The sequence below is a fragment of the Cryptomeria japonica genome, chromosome 3 (genome assembly GCF_030272615.1).
Source record: "Cryptomeria japonica chromosome 3, Sugi_1.0, whole genome shotgun sequence".
NCBI lineage: Eukaryota > Viridiplantae > Streptophyta > Pinopsida > Cupressales > Cupressaceae > Cryptomeria > Cryptomeria japonica.
In genome coordinates this window covers 121,454,829-121,479,988 of record NC_081407.1, presented here as the reverse complement: position 1 = coordinate 121,479,988, position 25,160 = coordinate 121,454,829, and the positions used below count along the sequence as shown (strand labels likewise).

At 38.0% G+C, this 25,160-nt stretch overlaps 1 protein-coding gene across 1 annotated transcript in view; it reads right to left on the bottom strand.

Moving 5' to 3' along the window:
• LOC131038753 (cytochrome P450 734A1) overlaps positions 1-21,828 on the bottom strand; it is a 46,640-nt gene extending 24,812 nt beyond the window's left edge. The window contains exons 1-3 of the mRNA XM_057971292.2: positions 21,396-21,828; positions 20,843-21,054; positions 19,621-19,862 (exon numbers count right to left, since the gene is read on the bottom strand). Of these exons, the coding sequence (XP_057827275.2) occupies positions 19,621-19,862; positions 20,843-21,054; positions 21,396-21,666 (725 nt within the window). The 5' untranslated portion in view covers positions 21,667-21,828. The remainder of the gene's footprint in view (positions 1-19,620; positions 19,863-20,842; positions 21,055-21,395) is intronic.
• Between the last annotated feature and the right edge of the window lie 3,332 nt (positions 21,829-25,160).

Genomic DNA, 25,160 nt, shown 5'->3' with positions numbered 1-25,160 from the left:
CTATTGCAGATTTGTTTGGTGGAGCTACAAAAAACATTGGTGATAAAAGAGACCAAAATGAGGGCAGCACAATGTAGATTCTAAATGATCTTGCTAGAGGGCAGCAGTTGTCAGTTCAGTTGATGACATAAATGATGCCGAACATGAATGCTAACTAGAACAATAGAGGAAACAAGGACAATTAGGGGAACAATAGAGAAGCTAGCAACACCAACATACTTGTTAACAATAATTCTAGGGCAGCTAGTGAGAAAACTAATTTCTAGTGCCTACTTTTCTACAAAATGCAGCTACAGTAGGATGCAGAAGATGGCTTTGTGGAATGGTTACACGAGTATGACTCACTAGGTGACAAACCTTATGCTGCCAAGTCTTAACAACATTTTTGTCAACTCAAGCTAAGAAATAGAGCCAAAATAGACAAAGGCCCGAACAGCTAGGGTTTGCATAAGAGGTTAGGTAAGCTATCTATTCCCACCTTTGATGGTTCCAGCAAATGCACAACTAGGTCATGGGTTCAAAAACATGACACTTATTTTCATTGAACCCTATGTTTGAGAATGAGGCTACAAAGTACACCACTTTGCACTTGGATGGTGATGCACACGAGTGGTGGTATCATGTCTTGCTGACACAAGACCATGCACATGAGTGGTGGTATCATGTCTTGCTGACACAAGATCATAACCTCATTAAATCCTATGTAAAATGTACCCAAAGACTTATAGATGGATTCGACAAGAAAGACCTAGAGATACACTTTTGGGAGTTAGCATAACTGAAATAGCATGTAAAAGCTTGTGTCAAAGTTTAAGAGACTTTCAATTATGGTATTTGACGTTTCAGAGAGAAGGTTAATAGTTCTTTTTATTGAAGGGTTGACAGAACCACCATGTGGCTAGGTAAAGGCATTTGACTCACCTACTCTACATGATGCAATAAGGAGAGCACGAAACATAGAGTTTTCTATTCCTAAGGGTAAATTCAATTTAGAAGATCCACATGCAAGACAATAAAAGAATCCCTTTTAAAAAGAAGAGTCTCATATTCAACCTCAAAGGAGCCTACCATCTAAGACAAGCAAGGAAGATGAATCCAAGGAAGAACTTAGAAGGAAGAAACTATGTTCTCAATGTAGGGAACTGTGAACTCAGGTCATAGATGCCTTGGAAAGGGAAAGATACATTACATTGAGGTGATTTCTAACACAGAGGAAGAAACTAGAGGTCCAACAAATTTGGGAAAGGATCAAGATCAACAATTGGATCTCAAGGATAACGGTATAGAGGGAGGTACACTTGCTTCTCTTTTTGGCACACCAAGGTATAAGCCCTTTAGATTCCAACGAGTTTTTTGTGGACACAAAGTCATAGTACACATTGATGGTCAATCTACTCACATTTACATTGATGAGGGCTTGATGGTAAAACAAGATCTACATTCAAAAGAATTTGAAGGCTTTGATGTTGTAGTAGCCAATGGGTTTATCATCCCTTGTAAGAAGAAGATCAATAAACTCAACACCCTCATTAGTTAACATAAAATTTGTGATTGTTTCTATTTTATTGGCTTAGGTGGGGTTGACATAGTTCTTGGAGTCCAAAGGTATATTCATTGGGTGAAATTTCTCAAAATAATCAAGCCATGGAGTTAAAGTTTTTAGTAGCCAATGGGTTTATCATCCCTTGTAAGAAGATCGGTAAACTCAACATCCTCATTGGTTAGCATACAATTTGTGATTATTTTTATTTTTATTGGCTTATGTGGGGCTAACATAGTTCTTGGAGTCCAATGATATATTCATTGGGTGAAATTTCTCAAAATTATCAAGCCATAGAGTTAAGTTTTTAGCATTAGAAGAAAGATGTGACATTGAAAGGTATTCCTCACACTCTACCTCATCAAAATACAACTTAAAGAATGGAAGTTCTTAGTTCCCAATGTTCCATCATAGCCTTGGATAAGAAAACAAATTCTCATTTGCATAACATGGGAGGCGAATTTGCTAAGGATGTTAGTGGTTTATCTTTCAAACAAAAACAAGACAACAAATTTATGCATGATTTTGACCATCAATATAGGACACTAAGGTGAAAATTGAAAATATTTTTATGTATTTGTCAGTATTTATCGGTGCGGCACAATGGAAATAGGGGAGAGCAAAGCCAATATCTGGGGAATTTGCCACATACTTGCAGAAAATTGAAGCAATTTTGGTTCTATGTTTGAAGGAGGTTCCATTTGTAGGTGTAAAATGGAAGGCGAATTTGCTAAGGATGTTAGTGGTTTATCTTTGAAATGAAAACAAGACAACAAATTTATGGATGATTTTGACCATCAATCTAGGACTCTAGAGGTGAAAATAGAAAATATTTTTATGAGTTTGTCAGTATTTATCGGCGCGACACAATGGAAATAGGGGAGAGCAAAGCCACTATCTAGGGAATTTTCTGCATACTTGTAGAAAATTGATGCAATTTTGGTTAGATGTTTGAAGGAGGTTCCATTGGTAGGTGTGATGCAACATAGCATATCAAACAAGAATATTCATAAACCTCCTAGGATGATTTGGGATCTTGAAATCTTGAAGAATTATACCTCGATTAGTCAATGATTGAGTGGATATTTCTTGAGGACAAGTGATCTTTAGGAAGGGAGGATGGTAAAGTCCCCTTTTGTGGCCTTTCCAACATCTTTGGAAGCTTTAACTTTCTCAGAGGGCATCATCCTTATCGAAATGGAATTCAATACGGTGTTGTGTTCAGGAGATCAAGATGAGTCCGTTGATGCTTTATGAGGGCAGTCTTGTAATTTGGGTGCATTCCAAACTTCTTGGAAGAAAATTCTATTTTTGGAAAGTATCATTTTTTATTAAGTTGCATCTCTAGTGAGCTTCTCAATATGTTTGTACATTCAAAATTCACCTTGGACCATTTTTTGTATTTTTTGCAACTTTAGGAAGACATACGAAAATAATTTAATGATTAAATAATTACATGTTAAGTTGTCAAAAAAACAAAAATTAAAAAACAAGGCCAAAGAGCACTTTGTATTATGGAAAAGCCGTTGTACTAGCCATGTGAATGGTGATGAGTTCAAAACTTCAACAATATAAAAATAAATAAATAATATAATTAAAAGACCACTTATGTTGATTATTTAATTAGAGTTTAGAGTCAATTTTATGGAGCAAAAAAGTTTATTATTTAAAAAGTGATTTTAAAATATTAATTTCTGAAAAGTTCCACAAGGAATTACAAAAGTAGGATGAGGAGACTCATTTGAGCATTCTTGACATTTGATATTTTATTGAAATCCATTTGAGGTTGAGCAAGTTTGTTCAACAATGGCCCTAGGACGAAAACACTAAGGTGAAGATTAGTTTCGAGAGTGAAAGATCTTCCCTAGTCAATATGGCATGATTCATTTAGAGTCACAATTTGTGCGGAAATGGAGAAATAGAGGTTTCAAACCAGATTGTAATATCTTTTAGATTCACAGAATTTATAGACAAATTTATTGAAGTTTTGTTATCAAAAATAAATTTACAAAGATTTATACAATTTTTAGTGGTGTGTGAAAGGTGAATAAACATATATTATTGTGTGGTGTGCGCAATGGAGGTGAAGATTGGTTATGCGAGTGAAAGATCTTCCCTATCCAATATGGCATGATTCATTCATAGCCACAATTATGGACAAAAACGAAGAAATAGAGGTTTCAAACTAGATTGTTATATCTTTTAGACTCAGAGAATTTACAGACGCAAATTTGTTGAAGTTTTCTTATCAAAAATAAATTTACACGGATTTATGATCGCCAAAAAATCACATCAGATCGTGATTAATTGTGGATCGGCAGCTAAAGCGATTTTTTCCCCACAAAATCACTAAAAATTGGTCAATGATTTTTTTGGGGTTTTCAACGACTTTTCACACGATTAATCGCGGTTAAAAACAAGCAGTAAATCAGGAAAAAAACGGCACCAAATAAAAATGTCCGAAAAACCCTAAAATGCAGCGAAAACATGCGAAAACTTGTGAAAAAAAGGTCGCGACGACGTCCTTATACAAGACGCAGGGTTGGAAGTTGAAAGCATGTTTGTAGTGTGCATTTTCTTCTCTTCTATTAGTCCACGGTGTTTTGTGGTGTCTCTTCTCTAGATCTGTAGTGTGTAGTGTGCATTTGAAAGATTGCTTGTTTGGAGAACCTGGAGCCATTCACAGGCCATTGAAAAGAGCATAGCCATTCATAGGCCATTCAGAACCCATTCAAATCCAGGTCAAGGCCGGGATGTTAAAATTTCAAATTTCTTCCCGTGAACTTTTATTACAGAATTTTTATTGAAAATTTGTAAGATTTTTTATTAAAACATGCGTTCAGGGTCATTCATGCAACTGAAGTTTGCACATCTCCTAGGTATTTCGATTGATTCTTTGTGTAATTTGTGGGTGGGCAGAGAAACATCTCTTATCTTGGTGCATCGCCTCCTTTCATTTTAGCATTTCCTTCTTCCCTTTTCCTCTGCAAGCATAGGATAGGTTTATAAGTAGAATTTGGAGTGTTGAGTTGGTTCAACACCTGCAGTTGGATTGAAAAGGAAGTCGGCCTTTTCCGAAGATTCAACCCCATTGTGCAAGGTCCCACACTTCAGGGTTGTTTCCATGTTTCACAAGGTTGTCGAGTTGATAGCTCAACAAGGGTGCAAACTTTTGTGACAACGGTAACCTTTGGACTGACCTCCTAATATAGCTTGGTGTATCCTGATATGGGAATGGCATTTTAATTACTCACTGGTAGGTAACCCTAGGTGAATTGACCCAGAGGCATTGTAGATTGGTTCAATGTCTATACTCTCACCATGGGCCACAAAATCTGTTTGGAAGGGTGAACAAGGATTGAATCCACTACGGTTGGGATCACATTGTACCCCAATGGGAACCATGGTAAGATAAGCACAAGGAGTCTACATGACCTTTGCAAAGTAGTTAAGGTATACTTCCGATATTACTAGCAATTAATCTTCCATTGGTCATTATGACATAATTTAATTGTATTATTGTGGTTAAAATGCAGCATACATGAATGGTGAAATATTATATTGCTGAAAATTAATTTGCTCGCTGTCTTTAAATGTCCATTTACTCATTTGTTATCATGAATGTGATGGAATGGTGTTTTTGCTATAAAAAATGCGCACTAAGTCCTGTTGGGAGTTGTGATTACATTTTTAAATTAAGTGAGTTTCCAACCCAACTGTACCACATTATTTACCCCAGCAGGCTGCACACCCACCAAAGACTTCAAAAAGGAGGTGATTTATATTTTGGAAGACTTTAGGCCTTATGCCATTTTTGGATTTCTCAAACTAACCACAGCCTTCAAAAAGAGTAGCCATAGCCTCTTTTCAAAGAAGTGCCACTAGGGAAGAGAACCCAATAGTTGAGCACCCTAACTTCGCGCTTTTCAAGATCCTACGTGAAAATTTCAAATCACTCCCAATTTTTTACAAGTCCCCTACTTATAACTAAGGTTTTAGGGCCACATCATCAAATATGATGCCACATCACCATGCTCTTTGCCAAGGTATCGAAAAAAGCCCAAAAAAAAAAGAGACTAATACTTGTGCACTAAGTCATTTTTTATAGGTGTGTTGATGTGGCATGACATGGTTCGTTGCTTTTTAGATCTAAGGGATACATTTCATTCAATTATGGGTGGTCATTATCAGCAATAACAACTTTAAAGTCACAACTATTAGTGCAATATTGTCAAAAATATCGGACATTAAATCAACAAGTTCTATAACAGCTGTTGGAACATGCTGAACTACTGGATCCTCTCCCCTACATCTCGTACTATTTTGTTTGTTGTCGTATCATTTTCAAAGGCAGCCTTACCATTTGGGAGGATGCCTTACAGCTATGGAGGAATGAGAGTATTGGGGAGTTGCTGATTAGTCTATATTTCTGCTTTTCACAGGTCAGTAAAGTAAATTTATTGATATTTAAATATTTGTGTGCTTTAATCACTCTTATGAAGAAGTTTTCAATATTACAGTCTACAACAAGTATATTTTATCATGTGTTGACTGTTATGTACCACAATCAGTAATTTTTCAATATGAAATTTATTTGCAGCATCTAGGGTTGAGAAATTTAATTTTTTGTCTTTTGACGACTATTTGTGATAATCTGTTGAAACTGTTTGGACTGCAAACTATTTGGTGAAATACCCATTGTGAAATCTCTGAACAATACTATGATTTTTGTGATGAATTTATGATTTCAAATTCTAGTACCGCAACCCTCATCGTTTTCATTCAAAATACTTTGTATTTGATTATATGCCAACTGTTTGACGAAATGCCTAAATGCAAAACTGTAAAAATTTGCAAGTTTTTTGGTTAAAAATTTCAAGCAGTATAGTACATTCATGGCGTCAATTTCAAAGCCATATCTGTGATGAGCCCTTGCTGGTTCAACTCTTCAACCTGCTGTAATTTGTAGATCTTCTTTGTAATTTTGATTATTAAGATGGTCTTTCAGAAATAGACAGAAGTTGCAGAAAGGGGTTTCTTTAATTTGCAACACATATTGAAATAATACATGCATTTAATCAGCTGAAACAATAAATTGGAGAAATTAGAAGCATACCCGTAGGTCCTTAGCCAATTTATTGAATTAAAAGAATTCAATCAGCAACTTACAAAGTTCTGATTTTTATTCTGAAACAATTCAGATCTGCTCTTATTTAATACTAAGACACCCAAACAGTGGAAGATGGCGCCAATAAATGAGCAAGCTGTGTGTTTGGGAAAAGAAGCCTCCAAACCATAGAAGAATTAACAACAAAACAGTAAGTAGGAAACCTAAAACAAATCTGCCTTGTAAGAAGCCAAATCTGCCCCAATTCAATTCAATTTGACTTCTGAATGAAGCCAACCAAGCTGCAACAATTTGATTGATCTTTCACAATCTCAAAACTACTGAATTATGAAGAATGCACGCTCTCCAAAACAGGTCCAAACCCTAGCCGCCATAGCTAAGTGCTCAAAAGAAATGTCAAATGCTCAATATCAATGAATGAGGTTTAATTTCCATCTTGGCTGCCTAAATACCCAAAAAGTACGCTTTTTGGCAATTTGGGATTTAAAAATCAGAACTTTCTTTTAGGGTTCCCAACTTAACCCTAAAAGCAATGCCTAGCTTAGGAGATATTAATTTTTCACTTAAATAATTTTAATTGGTGCACTTTGTGATTTTATATTAATATTTCATTAAAATATTAATTGCCTGTGGAACCACTTAAAAATTCATCTCTCTCATTATTGCTCGGAAACTGAATCTGTCAGAAGCTGGGGCCACAGTTCGCCACGCCAATGAAAATAGAACCATGTCTATTTTTAGCAGTTTTTCCCTAAAAATTAAAAAATCCTCATATAATATCAAAAACTGATGAAACGAAGACCAGAACTGAACTCAACACTGAACTAGAACAAGTAGACAGACCACTCCTCAAGATACTGCATTATTGACCCCCTTATCCATACCTTGTTAGCCTACAAGGGTCCAAAAATAGGCTAACTCCTCAAACCAATGTCCTTGACTAGGATGGGGACATTACAGTATCGAAGTGTGTTGGTTGTAAAGTCACAGAACTGGAACCTGTATTAGTGACATCAAAGGGTTGGGCAGTGGCATCGAGTGTGTGTTGTGCGTTGCACACGCTCCCTGTCGCTGACAGGGTCCCCTTTCCTGTTTTGAGCTTTCGATCATTGTCCTGAGGTTCCAAGCAGAGTTTCTCGTGTCTCTTCAAGCGAGTTCGTGACAGATCCGTAAACTGATTGACATTGAAGTAATGAACCGATGAGTCCTCCTGACTAGTCTAACTCTCAGGCGTAAACGCCAAGAGCTTTGTTCAAAGTTTTGAAAATCGCCTTAGATAGGCGTAAGATGGTAGGAATTGACGGATCCCCGCCAAGCCAGAGCTGTGAGGTCGATTACATAAAGTTTGTCACCCGACCTTTGCAAGGTTTGGGCGAGAGATGATTTTCCCCTACTGATGAAAGATTGAATTGCTCGGCCAAGTGCCTTAGTATTCTGATGCCTCCCAAATCCAGATTTGTGGAACCTAGCAAAGCTACTAGGAGGTTCGTCATTCCGTGCAAGTTTTCAAAATTGTCTAAGGGGCAGATTTCGGACCCTGGGGCAAAAATTTCAAAAGCAGATGCTCCCTATTTGGTTCGAAAGCAATGCAAAGTTCTTTTAAAATGTTGCAAAGATAGCGCTTCAAGCCCCGAAAAGAACTTAAGTGTCTATTTTCGGACCCTCGGACAAATTAGAAAATGTGAAATGGTCTGAGGTCTTCTTAATATTGGCAAAAGCGTTTCAAAGTCCGAAACTTTGGATAGAAAGTTTAAATCAGGAAAACCCCCGAAATTTGCCAAAAAATCGCACTTGGTACGAAAACACTTAAGTCCTTCTTTTTGGACCCTTGAGAAGAAAATGAGGTAAAACACGAAATGTTATTTCGGACCCCTAGGTTTAAAAGGTGCGAAATGTTTTAAAGCGCGTTTGAGGTCCGAAAGCCCGAAATCACTAAAGCGTCCGAATTTCGGACCCCTGGGAATAAAGTGAAACGCGAAGTTAAAGAAAAAACTCTCCTTGGTCCAAAAATGCCTCCAACCCCCGAAAACACTTAAGTCCTTCTTTTCGGACCCTTGAGAAGAAAATGAGGTAAAACACGAAATGTTATTTTCGGACCCCTGGGTTTAAAAGGTGCGAAATGTTTTAAAGCGTGTTTGAGGTCCGAAAGCCCGAAATCACTAAAGCGTCCAAATTTCGGACCCTTGGGAATAAAGTGAAACGCGAAGTTAAAGAAAAAACTCTCCTTGGTCCGAAAATGCCTCCAACCCCCGAAATCACTTAAGTCCTTCTTTTTGGACCCTTGAGAAGAGAATAAAGTTAAACGCAAAAGCCGATTTTCGGACCCCTGATAAAAGTTTAAAATGCGAAATGTTATTTTCGGACCCTAGGTCCGAAATCGCGAAAATGAAATGCGAGATGTTTTAAAAACTCTCCAAGGTCCGAAAATCATCTAAAATCTTGAAGTCCTCCGAAGTTTTTTGCGAAAAGAGCGTCGTGACTACAGAAGTCGCGAAAATCGCAAAGGATGGCATAGTTAGGAGTTTGGCGAAGCTTGCAGATTCATTCAAACACTCCGAGGTTTCGAAAGCATCCAATATAAACGGCGAAGTCCTCCAAAGTTTTTTCGAAATCGCCGAAGTTTGGAGGGGCTTTCAGGTCCGAAAAACCAACGAAAACGGCGAAGTCCTCCGAAGTTTACCAAAACGCGTTCCAGCTCCGAAAGGCGAAAGTTTAAAGTTGCGAGAGCGTGCGAATAAGGGCGCTCAGGTCCGAAGTTTTGAAAAGTCGCAAAAGTGCATCAGGCTCCGAAAATCTCCAGCTCACCTAAAACCCCAAGGACTTCTGAAATTTGCCAACGGGTTGAAAATCTCCAAGTTTGCAAATAACGTTCAAGCTCCGAATTTCGTGCAGGCTGGGTGGAACCAAGTTTAAACTTCGAAACCTCCAAATTCGTCAAAAATCCAAAGTTGGAGAGAGAATGCAATTCAAAAATTGAAAAAACTCTCCAAGGTCCGAAAATAAGAAGGTAAGACGCTGCATCAACCCCTCTCGATCATTTTAAATTCAGATTGCCAAGGGTAAAACCGTTTAAAATTGATAAATTCTCTTCCGTCCACCAAACCGCGAAAATTTAAATCAGAGGGATAACCGTTGGGATTCAAACTTTGCAGGTCGTCCGTTCATTTCACACGACGAGATCGGGTAATTTCTCGCCATCCGCTCCCATCAGGTAAGTACGCTTTATTGCGTATGATCATTTGAAAATGCTTAAATCAAGTAGACAAAGGCGTGAAATTTGATCACAATGCTTGAATTCTTGAAGTCTGCATCTCTTTTTCATAAAACGTTGTTCAAAGCATTCGAAATTTAGAATTCACTACCAAGGTTTAGCCAGAAATTGCATCTCTTTTCAAACTCAAGAAAGTTTCCATGCTTTGCCTCTGTTGAGAATTAATCCAAAATCCAAAAGTGATAAGTATAAATGCGTAGTCACAAATCTTCAAAATATGCTGCGGTTAAAGTTAATCAAGTTGTTAGCTAAAATGATATTGCTCCATGTCCGGACTAAACTCTAAATTAATCCTGGCCTGTTGGAGCACTTCTTTTGTTATCTAACCCACATTACCGTTCTTGTATCACCTTGTAATCCGCGTCCGACTATGCAGGATAGATGCCTAAATCGGCGGTGGAATCATCAAAAACACCCGCTGCAGTCGAAACCTCACGAGCATCCAAATCAGACATCCCGCGTAAGGTTGAAAAGATGAAGTACCAGTATCAAAGGGGAGGATTAAGGGAGTCGAAGGTTCAGAGTGTCTGGGACAACATTGGTGACACCGACCTTGGCCATATTGATTTTCAGGACTTCAGGAGTCGGGTCTTCTCACCCAACACATATGGCAGGCCTAGGCAGATGGTGGAAAGTGGCATCGCCCAAGCAGCAGGTTTTCCTCCAGCAATCCAAAACTATGAATTAGTAGTAGAGGCTGCTCGGCATTACGAACCAAAGTCTAGATTAGTGCTTTTGGAGAATATGACTATCGCCGACTTCTCCCCTGAGGCTATCGATGATGCATTTGATATCCCCTTTCCAAATAATCCCATAGTTACAACCATAGACGAAGCACAAGGGGCATATGATATGAATCCAGTCCAATGCAGGGCATTGATTAATGAAGAATGGTTCAAAGAGAAAAGGCCTTCGAACACCAGGATTGTGAAAAAGACCCCCAGAAGTGATTTTCATAATGAACATGGGGATATGGTCACCTTACTCAGCCGAGTCATGGGACTTCCTAAGTCCAGCTACTTTGAAGAGTGGATGTTCTATTTTACAGAGCAGGTCTTCGCCGGAAAGTCTAAGTTTGACTGGGCCCAGATCATAAGTGATAACATCCACACTCAGCTGATTGAGCTCGAAACAAAGAAGTACTTCACCATGACCTCCTATTTGGTCTATATGTTCGCAAAGAACCAGCCACTGCCAGGATTGATAATGAAAGGTGAGATCGGGAATGGGCCCGGTCAGGTGAAAGTCTATGATTGTTACCCACAGCTGCACTACTAGGATATAGCTCAAAGGGAAAAGAACAGCCCGGCTTACGCGGTTGGTCAGTATGAACGCGTCAATGACGCCTTCACAATGCGCTTGGTTAGGCTAATGCAGGGAGGGTTGCACATCAAGGTCTCGGAGCAAGCTACTACTTTAGTACAGAGGTACGGAGCCTGGTTCATCCAATTCCCAAGGTTTTCCTACATCCGAATAGCTGGCTTCGATGGTGCCCCCCTTCGACTTCCATGGTACCCAACCGATAAAGTAATCCTTATGGAGGTGGCAAGACAATCACGCCCCGCCGGCATCTTACTTCGAGAGAGGAAGCAGGCTGGATTCACATTTCCTATGATCATAGGCAACCATGATGTCCAATTGAGAACCCCCACCCTAGCAGAGGAGTCCCTTGCAGAATTGGCCTCTTATGGCCTCCAAGGCCATTTCCCAAGAAAATACTTTGATCATGATAATCTGGCAAAAAGGGCCTATGGTCGAAGATACAGAGCAAAGGAGTCAGTTGAAGACTATTGGAAAAATTGCTCCGATGACTATGAAGTCAGGCGACGGGAATATTCTAGGTTGAGTGTGCAGCAGATGCGACTCTTTGAATACCGTCAGGTCCCAGATCAGCTCACGGACTCAGGAAATTGCCTCCAAGTCCGAGAATTCGAAGCAGTAAGACACCTCTTGCCAGGCGTTGATTGGTCTCAAGACCCAATCACAGATTTCGAAGCAGTTATGGTAGCCCCAGCAAGATACACAGATCAGTGGTTACATCATCAGATCGAGAGGCTAGTCCATGAAGGGGTCCAGTTCACTTACCATTTGATGGGCAGTCTTGACTCTCAGTCTTTCGAAGACGAAGGGACATCAACTGAGAAACTAGAGAAAAGAAAGAAAGCTAAGGCTTTGTTGACGTGTATTTTGTACACTATCAAACACGGAATAAAATACCTAAAGGTACCTTATCCTCTCTTGAGTAAAGCCTCTGATTGCTGAAGATATCGCGAAAAAGGATCAATCAGGATGACTCCAAGGTGCTTCGTTGTAGGATCTCTACGTGTGGATAAGCTCTCTGTGGTATGATGTGATTTGTTGGAATCACAAGGGGACTTACATTTGATGATTGAACTTCTGATTTGCCTTGAATATTGCTGGAACATAGGCTCTTACTGGCTTTGATTTGAAAAAAGGAAAAAAAGACGAGGGCGAGGAAAGGATCTAATCCTAACACTAAGAATGTAGGAGCAATGAATGATCTTTGATGAAATTCTAACTAGGTCTTGTTTTGACATCGCAGGACCATCTCCACAAGGCTAGTGCGATCTTCGAAGGAAAGCTTTATGATGTTCAAATCATCACTACAGGCATAGACACCATCAGGTTGATGCATATCAATGAAGAAGCGACAAATTGAAGTTGAGCTTAAGCTGAACGATTCTAGTTGACTACGCAAGGCAAGTCTGCAATCAACAAATTGCTAGTAGTATGGATATACGAATTTCACCATCAATCAAGCACATTTCTTCCATTCATCTAATCATCTACCATCTAGGATTGAAGACTCAACAAGAAACCATGCATATTGCAAGAAACGACACACTTCACCATTACTTCAATGAAAATGGAGTTTGTTTACAATCAATGGCAACAATTTCTTGCCTTGTCCTCCTATTCTACTCTAATTGCTATTCTATCAACTAGCTAATCACCTTCTAACTACTCTCTAATTGCTTTTCAACTCCTATCCTATTCTATTACTAATTGCTATTCTATCAACTAGCTAATCACCTTCTAACTACTCTCTAATTGCTTTCAACTCTCTAATTCCATTCTATTACTAATTGCCTTTACAAATGAAATGCCAGGGCTTATATAGTGCCCTCAATACAATTCGATGGCTTAGATCGATTTGAGATCAATGGCCAAGATTCAACAATAAAAACCCTAATTAGGGTTTGTTACAACCATTACATAACATTTAATGCTTGACCAATGATAAAATTGTATTGCTTGGACACATGTCCTCTCTGGAAAATTCAACCAATGAATAGCCGGGGTAGGTACATCGAAGTTTGTGCCACCTCCCATGAGTTAGGTACATTGAATCTGGACATGTTGAGGTGGACCAATTCGACTGGAGAAGTGATGACCGGGATGCCACCTCATTTGACACTTGGTTGATACTCAATTTGGTAACGTTGAGAAGTTAGCCTTAATTAATTCTTCTGGAACTATCTGCTTCTGCAACGAACCCTTTGCTCTGACTTCTTGTGTCCTTGATTTGCAGGATGATGATGTACCTCGCCTTGGAACGCTGGATTGGAAGAGGTTGCCCTTATTGATGATGCTGGATTGAAGAAAGCCATCCTTGTCGATGCTAGACTGGAGGAGGTCGTCCTTGTCCTTGCTTGATCTTCTTGGAGGAGACCGTCCTTGATCTGGCTTGATTTTCCTTGAGGAGAGCCTTCCGACTTGTAGATCCTTTGAGCTTGGGAGTCACCATCTTGATACCTACACAACATTTCACAATTAATAATATATCTTGAAGTGAAGAAAGGAAGATTCAAGATTCTAATTTAGGAAACTTCATGATAAATCTTGAGTTATCATTTCCTAATTTAGGATTTTCAAAACAAAACGCAAAATTTAAATCTTCAAAAATGGTGCCAAGGTGATTACGCCATACCTCCACTTGGGAATTAATTCTAAAAAATGATGCAAAAATAAGGTGAATTTGCTAGGCAAAATGTAGATCAAGACTCCCTTTAGCAAAATGCGCCTCCTTTAGTCTTCACAAGCATCAACTCCACCACCTTGAGTCTTCAACACTTGAGGAAAATTCGCTCCAAATAGGCCAGCTTTCGCACTTCTTCTTTGCTTCTCCAAATCGCACTTGAAACAATGAATGAATTATTTGAATAATGAAAAACACACCCCAAATATATAGAGCGCTCACCATTTCACCTCTCCATAGGCTGACTTGATGAAAATAGGCCAAAAAATAAATAAAATTAAAAAGGAAGAGGCCGACTTAATAAAATAATGAAAATGATACCTCAAGCGCTCTCTTTTTTAATTTTAATTTAATAAAAAATTAATTTTAAATGCCTTAATAATAATAAAAAAGAAAAAATCGATCTTCCAAGGCTTAAAATTAATTATTAAATGCCCATGCGCTTTTATTAAATGCCAAATTAATTAAAATTTTCCTCTTTCAAAAATCTCAAAGTTGGCAAATTTGGTATCTAATGCGATTTGGAGGAATAAGGCAAAAAATAATGAATGTTAACAACTTCGCTCTAGTCCCTTGGAGAGGGACAGGAGCGCTCTTGCATTTTAAACCTTGCATCTTTTGCTTCCACGTTCAAAACTTCATCCTAGGCGTTCAAAATGGCATTTTTATAGGAGTCCTGAGTTTAATTCGCTCGACCTTTAGAAAGAACATGCCTTAGGATATTTTCGCCCTGGTCCCTTGGTGAGGGACAGGAGCGATTTTCCACTTTTGCCCTTGATCTTTATCTTTTAGATTGCCAATTCACGTTGTGGGGTAAGCAATGATCTCCACTCGTCCCTCCAGTGCATGTTCAACTCGCTTTCTCAAGACAAAATGGGCTTTCCAAAGATTTTCGCCCTGGTCCTCCAGTGGAGGACAGGAGCGATTTTTGCATTTGAGCCTAGGATTGTCGATTCTTGGAGGCAATTTCTTGTTCACCATTTTTAAAAAGGTATTTCTCATCTTGCACCACCTTGCCTTGGCGTGGTCTTGGAAGGAGATTGTTGATTTTGTAAAAATCGTCCTGGTCCTTCAGTGAGGGACAGGAGCGATTTTTGCTTTATTGCATAAACTCTTGATCATATCAATCTCAAATTACTTTCTAGGCGTAGGATATCATTCCCCACTCCTTCTTGAGTCCTGGAAACAAAAAGTAGCATTTCAAAATGTTAGGCAATTAGGCATATTTGAAGATTTCGCTCTGGTCCCTTGGTGAGGGACAGGAGCGCTCTAGCCAATTTTCATCGAAATTTGTCGTCTTTGCAACTCCATTCCTTCTTGAAGCACTTTAAATATCATTCCAATCTCGTGCCTTGGTCTGGATTCGTCTCAATTTGGGGAGGAGAGGTAGTCTTTTTGGTTTTTCACCCTGGTCCCTTGGAGAGGGACAGGAGCGATTTTGCAATTATGAGCTCACTTATGCTTTGCTAGCCTTCGAACTTATCTTCAATGGACCGATTACACCCTCTTTCATTCATTTCAAACATGAAACTTGCTTTGCCTTCGCAAGAAATTGGCCTTGTGAGAAAATCGCTCTGGTTCCTTGGTGAGGGACAGGAGCGCTTTTACCTTTCTAGACAAAAACTCCATCATTTCATTGTCTTTGATCAAGTCTGGATGCTCTATCATGCTCATTTCGTCCTTCACCATGCCTTTGATGTTTCAATTTGACCAAGCAAGACCAAGAATGACTCAAATAAGCCCTTTCGCCCTGGTCCCTTGGAGATGGACAGGAGCGCTTCGCCTTGGACCCCTGGAGAGGGACAGGAGCGCTTTTTGACTTTTTGAACTCTCTATTAGGATAATTTTTATGGAATATAACATTTAAGTATAAGTGACATTTCCTTCTTTCTTATACTTTAAGTTATATTCCATATATACTTTCAGGATGTTTGAGAGTGGTTTTAGACCTCCAAGAGTTATATAGCAAAATCTAGTTTTTGGAGGTTTTTTCAGTTTCCAGACTTAGTCAAATTTCAAGATCAGGACATTCAGACTTAACCAAAATTTCAAGATCAGGATATCACTCAAGCCGGACTTGCTTATCCATGTGATCCCCTGGGCGACACTCAAAATGCAAAGGCTAACTAACAAAACCCTAAAAGACCAAAAAAACAAACCCTAAAAAGCAAAAAAGCAAGGGTCCCCATTTGCAATGGGGCGATGTGTGAAAACGTCACAACAGGCTTGCAGAGGAACTCGGACATCCAAAAGAACAAGAAGGGAGAAGATTCCCATAGAGAGGCCAAAGGTCACTTCATCTTCAAAAGATCCTAGTTCATCTGACGATGCCATAGAATTGGATTGCGTACTTGCTCCGCCTTCCCAGAGCGACATTGATGCATTCGAGGCCAATTATCCTCCTGCACCTGATGTACTAGACACCGAGCCAAAAGGCCTCGAGTTGACCAAACTGGGTAACCAAATAAAAGAAGGAGAAATCCCATCCACCCAGGGGGTCGAAGTGCATGAACCTACCCAGCAGAGCCGTCACGAGTTGCTACTCCTTAATACAGCCAAGGACGACTCCACCGTCGAGGGAGAACAAAGGATAGACGAAACTCATGAGCCCAGGAGAACTGAAGAGCAACCTTCACAAGAGGATGTCAGACAGTTGTTCAGCGAAATAGGGGAGAACTCAGCTGTAAGCAAAGAGCTTCCTCCCTCTTTCACTCCTTCGATGGCGGGGCAGCTACGAATTTGTGGTCAGCCGGTTGAGAACATAGGAGAACAGAATGTTAACTTGACCTTATCATCGACCCAGACAGTGCCTCAAGAGTGGCTGATCGCCAGAGCTCAGCGTAGGGCCGCCACCAAAGCACCCATCGACCTAGAGGATATCTTCTTGCGAATGGATCAAGCAAAAGCTAAAGGGAAGAAGAAACCAAGGGCATATTCTAGAGTAACCAGGGATGAGCAAAGGAACCGCACTCTTCATATTGCCACCCCGCCCGTAGACAAGCCAGCAGATCAAATAACACTGGCAGATTATAACATCACGACTGTCCCCATCGGACGAGCTACAAAAGAGCAAGAAAAGGAAGAATTTAAGGATTCAGTGCAGAACATGCTCAGACAGCTCGAGGAGATCACAGCAGAAAAGGATATGTATTGGGCCCGTGCTGAACAAGCCGAGGGATACATCGATCAGCTCCTACGGCCATTGCACAATCCCTCCGAATCCCATATTCCCCCAAAGGCATTGACACAAAGGACCACGACTGAATTTGAAGGAATTCGGGATACCGCAAAGGCCGTCAGGGAGTGGATGCAAGACATCAAGAAAAAGGGAGAACAGATCCTTAAGGAGGTGAAGGAAATGGCCCTCCATCGAGAGCTCACTCTAGTCAAGCTGTTGGAGGTAAAGAGAGAATCCCTTCACATGCATGAAGTGGCGGCCTCTACCCTTCCCCTCATGAGAGCTCTTTTCTGGACACATGCGCAAATTCCCACATTGTTTGACATCCTAAATCCCCATGGCATCAATGTTCTCAAAGAATGGTATTGGACCATCACCATGAAGAACGACACCCGGGAAATTATTGACAAAGAAAGTGATGCATGTGAAGTAATTCTGGGGAACATGCAAGAACTAGGTAAGACCATCCTCCGATCAATGGTTTCAAGATGGATAAATGACCTATCCGACAGTGTAATCCGGCCAGACTGGGAAGAAAGGTTGGGGGCAGATAAGGTTTCCTATTCCATTGGAGACTTGAGTTTTGCTGGTCAGTTCCATTCAGACATATTATGCTTCGAGCGTAATCGCTCCAGCTGGAAGGACGGTTTGAAGCACGTGGACCAGTATCTCGAGGGCATGCAGTACAAAATTCGCCACCCTCCCATGCCTCCGTTCAGTCTACTATTCCAGTTATGTATCAAATTCCAAGAATATGTTCGCAAGGAACGGGCAGCAGGTCGTGATTTATGGCGAGAATACCTGCATGGCAAGGACCAGTTTCTACAGAAAGAGTGTGAAACCGAAATAAAAAAAATAGTTTCTCAAAAGTGCTTTTTCCCCTCAAAATCTTAAAATGTACTTTTGTCCCAAAAAGGTGACAGTTGACTTTTGGTCAACAAATTGTAAAACTTTTGTGCCCCCTTTTTTAATTTGTTCCAAATTGTTGTAATTATCCCTTTTTGGGTAGTTATTGCCCATTTTGGGGTAGTTGTTGATATTTGTCTCCCATTTATGGGTATGGGCAGCACTGCTTTATGGATGAATCTGGGCCATGTATTTAGATTTAATCTAGGCCATTCATCTTTTTTGAAGCCTATTTAAGGGACTGGTTTTCCCTCTTTTTGTAAGAAGTTCTTGGATTGTTGCGAAAGCTCTGAAGAAATTTGCAGGAATTAATACAATGAATTAAGACTATCTTCAAGTTTCCTTGTGAGTGCATGGTCTCCTTCTTCACTTAATTTTGAAAACTTTTTTAGTGATGTCTATTTATTTTGCATAATAGTTTTTCAATCAAGCATCTGATAGAATCTCCATAGTCCATACCATTAGAGAATAGCTGATTGCTTTTCTTTCCGCATGGTTAATCTGGACCATTTCATGCTTAGTTCGATTAACAAATATATACTACGAATGTAGAAATTCTAATATCATACTTGGTAATATGAAAATCTGGTTTCTCCTTTGAAGATTGCACTAAGTTTATGCAAGCATTGTGTCTAAATGGCTGATGATGTCTAATCTAGTTTCCTGGAGGTGTCTATCTGCTTGACTGAATTTGCTGTCTTAGTTAGAATTTACAGTTCATGTCTCTCTCTCTCCCTCTTTATCCTTCCTTTCTTTTTTCCCCTTTTTTATTTATTTGAAAAATCTGCAACCCTACTAAAACAGCATCAAATTAACCACTATCATCCGATGGAAAAATTGTAAGTCCCCTTTTGTTTCCAGCATAAACACATCAAGCTACTGAGAGATCCCGCAGTCAAGACCTGACAAAAGAAACCTTGAGGTTATCCCCTTTGACCAAAACGTAGAAAATAGCATTAGGGATTCCCTTATTTCAAGAGAGGGTAGGATACTCAGTGAGTTTATTCTATTCTGCGTTGGCCGTATGGAGTTTGCAGCGATGCGATTTCAGACACGTCAACAGTGTGAATGGTGGTTATGGGAGCTCGGCACACGGTGTGGAAGGTTGGGACATTTCACGGGCTTCCTAGCCCTTGTTTAATAGTTTTGTCTGCACTTTGCTTTGCATGGCTTTTTCACTACTTTTTTGCTTTTGTTCTTTATGGAGTCATCACTAATGATCACCCACGGCTGAGTGTTTTTGGTATCTCATTTTAGTTTGCTCGATCAGTATGACTGTAATGATATTGTAATAACTTGTTTTTACAAAGTTTATGGACGAGGACTCCAATAGAACTTTCTCTAATATTATAAAAGATAAATAACATTCCGGCCCTTGCAATAAAAAGTATAACCTTCCTGATAACGATATGAAAAAGAAAAATATCTCTGTTTACAGCAATTTGTGTAACTTTTCTGAAAAATTAAGTATAATGGAAAAATGTAACGAAAACACCCACAAGTTTTAAAATCCTACAAAAATATTGCTAGCAAATACCTTGAAACAGTTACTTTCTAAAACGAAATTTATGGTCAGAATAAGGCTAAAACATATTACCTGGAACCTGGAATATAAACTCTGCGCATTCTTTCAACTAACAGGAGGATTTGCTGGGCCAGTAAATGGAAAATGTGATTTCCCTCTGCATAACTGCTTCCAAATGCTGTACGTGAAATAATATCTGATGTGAGAACAGAAAACTCTTTGAAAACGTCAATCTCATTGGAACCTGAAGATATTAAATTTCTCCATTCTCTGCACATATTGGTGCCAGACTCTGCAATTGAGGGAATCATGCCCTGACATGGCAGATGTATTATATGAGTTAAGACGGAATGTTATTTCTTGGCAGAAGAAAATCATGAAAGAGTCAACTAAGTATAGAAGCGAAACACTCAGACGTTGAACGTACAATTGACAATCTTAATATAAAGATTGCGCATAAGGAAAAGTCATCTAATTAGGCCGGGGTGTCATGGGGGCTTCCTTGGGTGCTGCTGAGAATTATTTTAGAGGGGTGTCTAATTAATTTTGTAGTCCAATTTAAAGTTAAAAGATTAAGTTTTGAAATTTATGAAAGTTGGTGGTCATATGAATTTTATAATTTAGTACATTTCAATTAATCTCGTAGCACTTTTTTTCTTTTGCTTCATGAAACCTACTAATTCTTATAAATAGATTCTGAAGCTCTGTTATGGGGTCCAACCTTACTATCAATTGTGTAATTTTTGAGTTAAAATTATCAAATCTATATTATATGAGTAGTGTGAAACGAACTTATGTCTCCCCCATCTTTCATGAGAATGAGTGGTCCACTTAGAACTAATTGCATCTAGGTGTAGGTGACACTCACAAGAGCGAACGATTGGGTTGGGACTTCCAAAGAAGTCACTCATCTCACTACTATTCCAACTCAAATGTGTTTAAGTGGATCATTCATTCTCATGAGAGATGAGTTTGCACAAACCCCCGCTTCTGAAATACAGGTCAATAAAGTTGACTCAAAATATACAGAATTGAATCCTGATACCAAGAACATAATTTGACTTTGACTCAAAATATACACAATTGAATCCTGATACCAATAACATAATCTGTCAATTGAATGTAAAAGAAAAAATCTCCTACTTATCAACCTAAAAGTTTGTCAATTGAATGTGAAAATACCATATAGTGTCTGAGAAGTAATCATCGTGCATAAGCTTTATGATTGAGTACTATTCAATTCATATAGACCTTATTTTAATTCAGTTCCTGAAGACTGGAATTCTAAGTTTACCTTCAAGGCCTCCATGTGAAAAGCGGGGTTAAGTATTCTTCTATGCTGGGCCCATCTCTCCCCTTCTAACCCTGCAAGTCCCTGTACTCCCGATTGCTGAAATTTAACTTTTCCATAGTGCCCAAACTTGTTGGATAATACCTCCTTCGCAAGCTCAGGGTGAGGAACAAGAAATCTGGGTTTAGTCCCAAACCAGTAAACATAATCCCGACCTGTATTACAGATAAATGAACACCCAATGAATCGAGTGATTCGGATTTTCCGCTTCTTATCTACTACTCCAATGAAAGGTTAATTTTAAAAAATGAAATACAAGCCATTCAAAAATCTAGTTGAAACATGCTCAAGGAAAAAATAATAATCTGGAAGCAACGATATACAGAATTTCCTTACAATGTTATTCTAAATTGAGTATCTTTTCGTGTTTTTCCCCCTTTTAATATGATTGCACCCGGAGACACTGCCCACTGCCCAGTGATAAAATTCAGACACCAAAATCAATTAGAACCTTAGAACTCAAAAATTCGAAATTTTCTATGGAGAATATATCAACCGTAGATTTTCCCCCATTGATGAAAGGCAGGAAGAACTCGAGGAATTATATTGTGTCCTGACAGGAAAGGCTTAGAACTCTCCTGTTTAGCCATTTGAACAATATCAGGGGCATTTCCATAGAGTAGCTTGTAGGGAGGACCTCCAATCCCTTGGGCTTCAAAGTACTTTTTAATTTGCAGCGGCGTCCACCATATATTTCTTGCAACCATTAATAAAAATAATCCTAAACCAGCTGAAACTAGAGCTACAACACAGGAAACCCATTCCATGATGTTAACTGAGAAGAATTGTTTTTTCTTTGAAACCCAGCACTGGGAGTTCCTTGTTCACTTGAATTTATATCTGTATGCCACAATTCCCAATTCTTAAGAGGTCGCTGTACACTGCGTGATAAACAAAAGCTACCCATCGTCATGATGAAATTTTATTATACAGGCAAGTCAATAAGGCTCGATTGCAGACGGAAGCTATGACGTATAAGATATTATTTAAAAATGATTCTAGCGAAATCTTTGATTATATGTGTCTATGTTTCAATCGCAATTCCAGTCTTCTTCTCTTGCCCGACAATCAATACCTGCTCTACAAACTTTTAGTCCTGTGCCTGGTCCCCTGTTGCTGGCTCAGAGCTGTTCGATGTGAATTTTTTATCTTAATTTAATTTTAAAATATAATATTTGTTGATAGTATCAATCTATTATAATTTTTAGGGTCAGCTCGTTGCATTTCAGTTATTCTATTGAAGTCCATGACAGTTATTCGGATGAAAGTCCACATCAATTGGATCTTTTAACCAAATTTTCAATTATTTTTCGAAATTAAAAAATTATCAATTTGTGACACTTTTTGTTATTATAGATAATGTTGAAAATGATACGCACTTGAGACATTTTCTGTTTATTTCTAACTTAGTTTGACCTTAATATAATGACTGATCTATAAAATGAAGTATCTTTCTATAAATTTAAAAATAGCATAATAAATATTAGTTTTAAAAAATAATTCATATTTTTTAATATATATTTATTTATAATAAACAAATCAAGTTAGTATTTTATATGTTTCTAATTTTAGATTTTTATGTAATTATCATTAAAATTATTTTTTAATTCAATATTTAGAAATGACATTACATATGGTTTGAATTTTATATCTTTTCTTTCTAATTTTAATGATGAGCAAACTCAGGTCCAAGTCAACTTTGCTACTCTTATAAATATTTTAGTCTAAATCAAAATCTACCACTCACCTATTACTACATGCAAGTTTGATTTAAGCATATTCTATTTATATATGACTACTAAACTACTCTGTTAGCAATCAAAGAATTTTTGTAATATTATACATTGAAAAAAGTGGAGTTGATTCAATTATATCACATTCTCCCTAATTGATTAACCTTAAATCATAGATAACGATGTAAAGAGTTTGAACTTAATTTAGTTATGAATGTACATATTATGGCTTTTACAAATTTAAATTCAATGAGAAAAATTAGCTTTATGTTAAGATAGGGTGATATCAACATCCTTGAGAAAAATTATTACTTTTATAAAGTGACTTTACTTAGGGCCAAAAAGTAAAATTATATAAATTCACTTAAAAGGAGCTAAAAGGATTATTATTTAAAAATGATTTAATAATATAATTTTTGAAAATTTTCATATAGAGTTATAAAAGGAGGTTGGGGAGACTAATTTGATTCATTTTTTGATATTTGATATACACTTGAAACCTCAATTGTGGAGGTTGAGAAGGTTTTGTTCAACAACAGCCCTAAGATAAAATCCTTATAGTGAAGATTGGTTTCAAGAGTGAAAGACCTTCCCTAACCAGTTGTAGAGGTCAATCATACAAGGCAAATTTGTGTTGAAGGTGCATGTAGCATGAGATTGGGTTGAAGCGATATAATATACACAATCCTAATTTTTTTTTAAATATTATTAATTGAAATTGAGATGCAATGCAAAACCCTTCCCACTTTCGAATCACCCATGTCCCAAAATGGGCAAGGTAGGATCATATGGTGTTTATGAATATAATTAATTGAAATATAGTGCTAAAAAGAAAGCACCAAGTAGCCCAAATAACTTAGTCAATCGGGTGCATATGCATTACTATCAATTAAAATATGCATCTTCTAGTTATCCAATTTGAATGAAGGGGCATGTAAGCAATGAGAAATATTATACAATACTAGCAATAAATAATAAGCTTCTTCCAATTATCTAGGGGAGAATGATTACAATAAACTACTTAATTTAATGGGATAAATATTAACAATAAATCAAGAATCAATTCACTAGAAATACTACCATCTAGAATTACAATTTAGAATGTGTGAAAAGATCACTTTTCAATTGTATGACCATTTGAAGCATTATAATATTAGTACATTTGCATCTTAAATGTCATCATAAGAGGATTAATTGCTAATAACAAGTGTTGATCCAAAACATACTATTGTTACAACCCAAATGATGTTAAATAACATGAACAAACCCACCAAGTGCAAAACAACAACTATATACCGTGATGATCGAAGAGGAATATGCTACTACAAGTAGTAAGAAAATACTTGAAAAAACTTCACCAACACTTGTCCAATTCATCAAACATCAATAAAGGTTGAGACAACTATCCAAAAACATCTTCAAACTCCATTGTAGTTCATTGGGAACATAGTATAAGATTGGTAACAAATCTATGTCTTGTGAAGGTCAAAATTGGGTGTTGGTACAAGTACATCCCCTTAAGCACTATCAAAACTTTTCTAAATCATCAAATACCAACACCAAAAAAGTTGGAGAGACCCTATAAGGGTTGAACACCAACTAACAATAAATCTCCTTAAATGGGGAGCAGTTGGTTCATATACTCTCACACCCTTATGGTAGGTATAGCCAACAAATGATATACCTTAATCCTTAAATGGAATGCAAACTTTTTAGCATTGAATCTCTCCTAAAGAGGTACAACCTACTAAGAGGCAATTGATACACTTACACAAAAAAAATTAGCTAATGATATGGATTTTATCAACCAAAAATAGATGGCACAACTTACTACAAGAATTGGTACGACCAAAAAGCAATAAACTATTTAGTTATCTCCCTTAACCCTATTAAAATATTCAAATAAAATTAATAAAACTTAATTGAATTAGAAACTTGGAAGAAATTAAAATCATCCACAACTTCAAACCTATTGAAGTTTCAATCTATAACAATGGTGATTCCTAGAGGAAATCACACCAACTAACTACAAGGTTTTTTTTCTGAAAGAGTAAAAAACTTGAGAATTTTTTTGTTCTAGAAGATTTAGGATAACTTGGGCTCATTCCAATAGTATAAAAATATCATCCTCAAAGTTATCTTCAAATTGAACCCCAACACCTCCTTATTTATTTTTTGAAGGAAAATATACAATCTAAATTATAATAATTTATTTTTTTAACTCAAACAAACCTTTTAAAATACCAAAAATCATTTCATGTGAAAAGGTCCCCTTATCTCTCCTAAGTGTCAACTTTTAAAACACTTTATCACATTTTCAACAAGATATTACACTTAAGTGCCCGTTAATGGACTTGATCAGGTTAATCTGGTAGCTCATGGGAAGAGAGAGGTAGAGTGGGTCCCCCCTGAATTTGGGTGGACAAAGATTAATTTTGACGGTGTAGCCAGGGGTAACCCAAGACCATCGAGTGCAGGGTGTGTGGTGAAGGATTCCAAAGGCACAAGAGTGGGAGCAGATTGGCAAA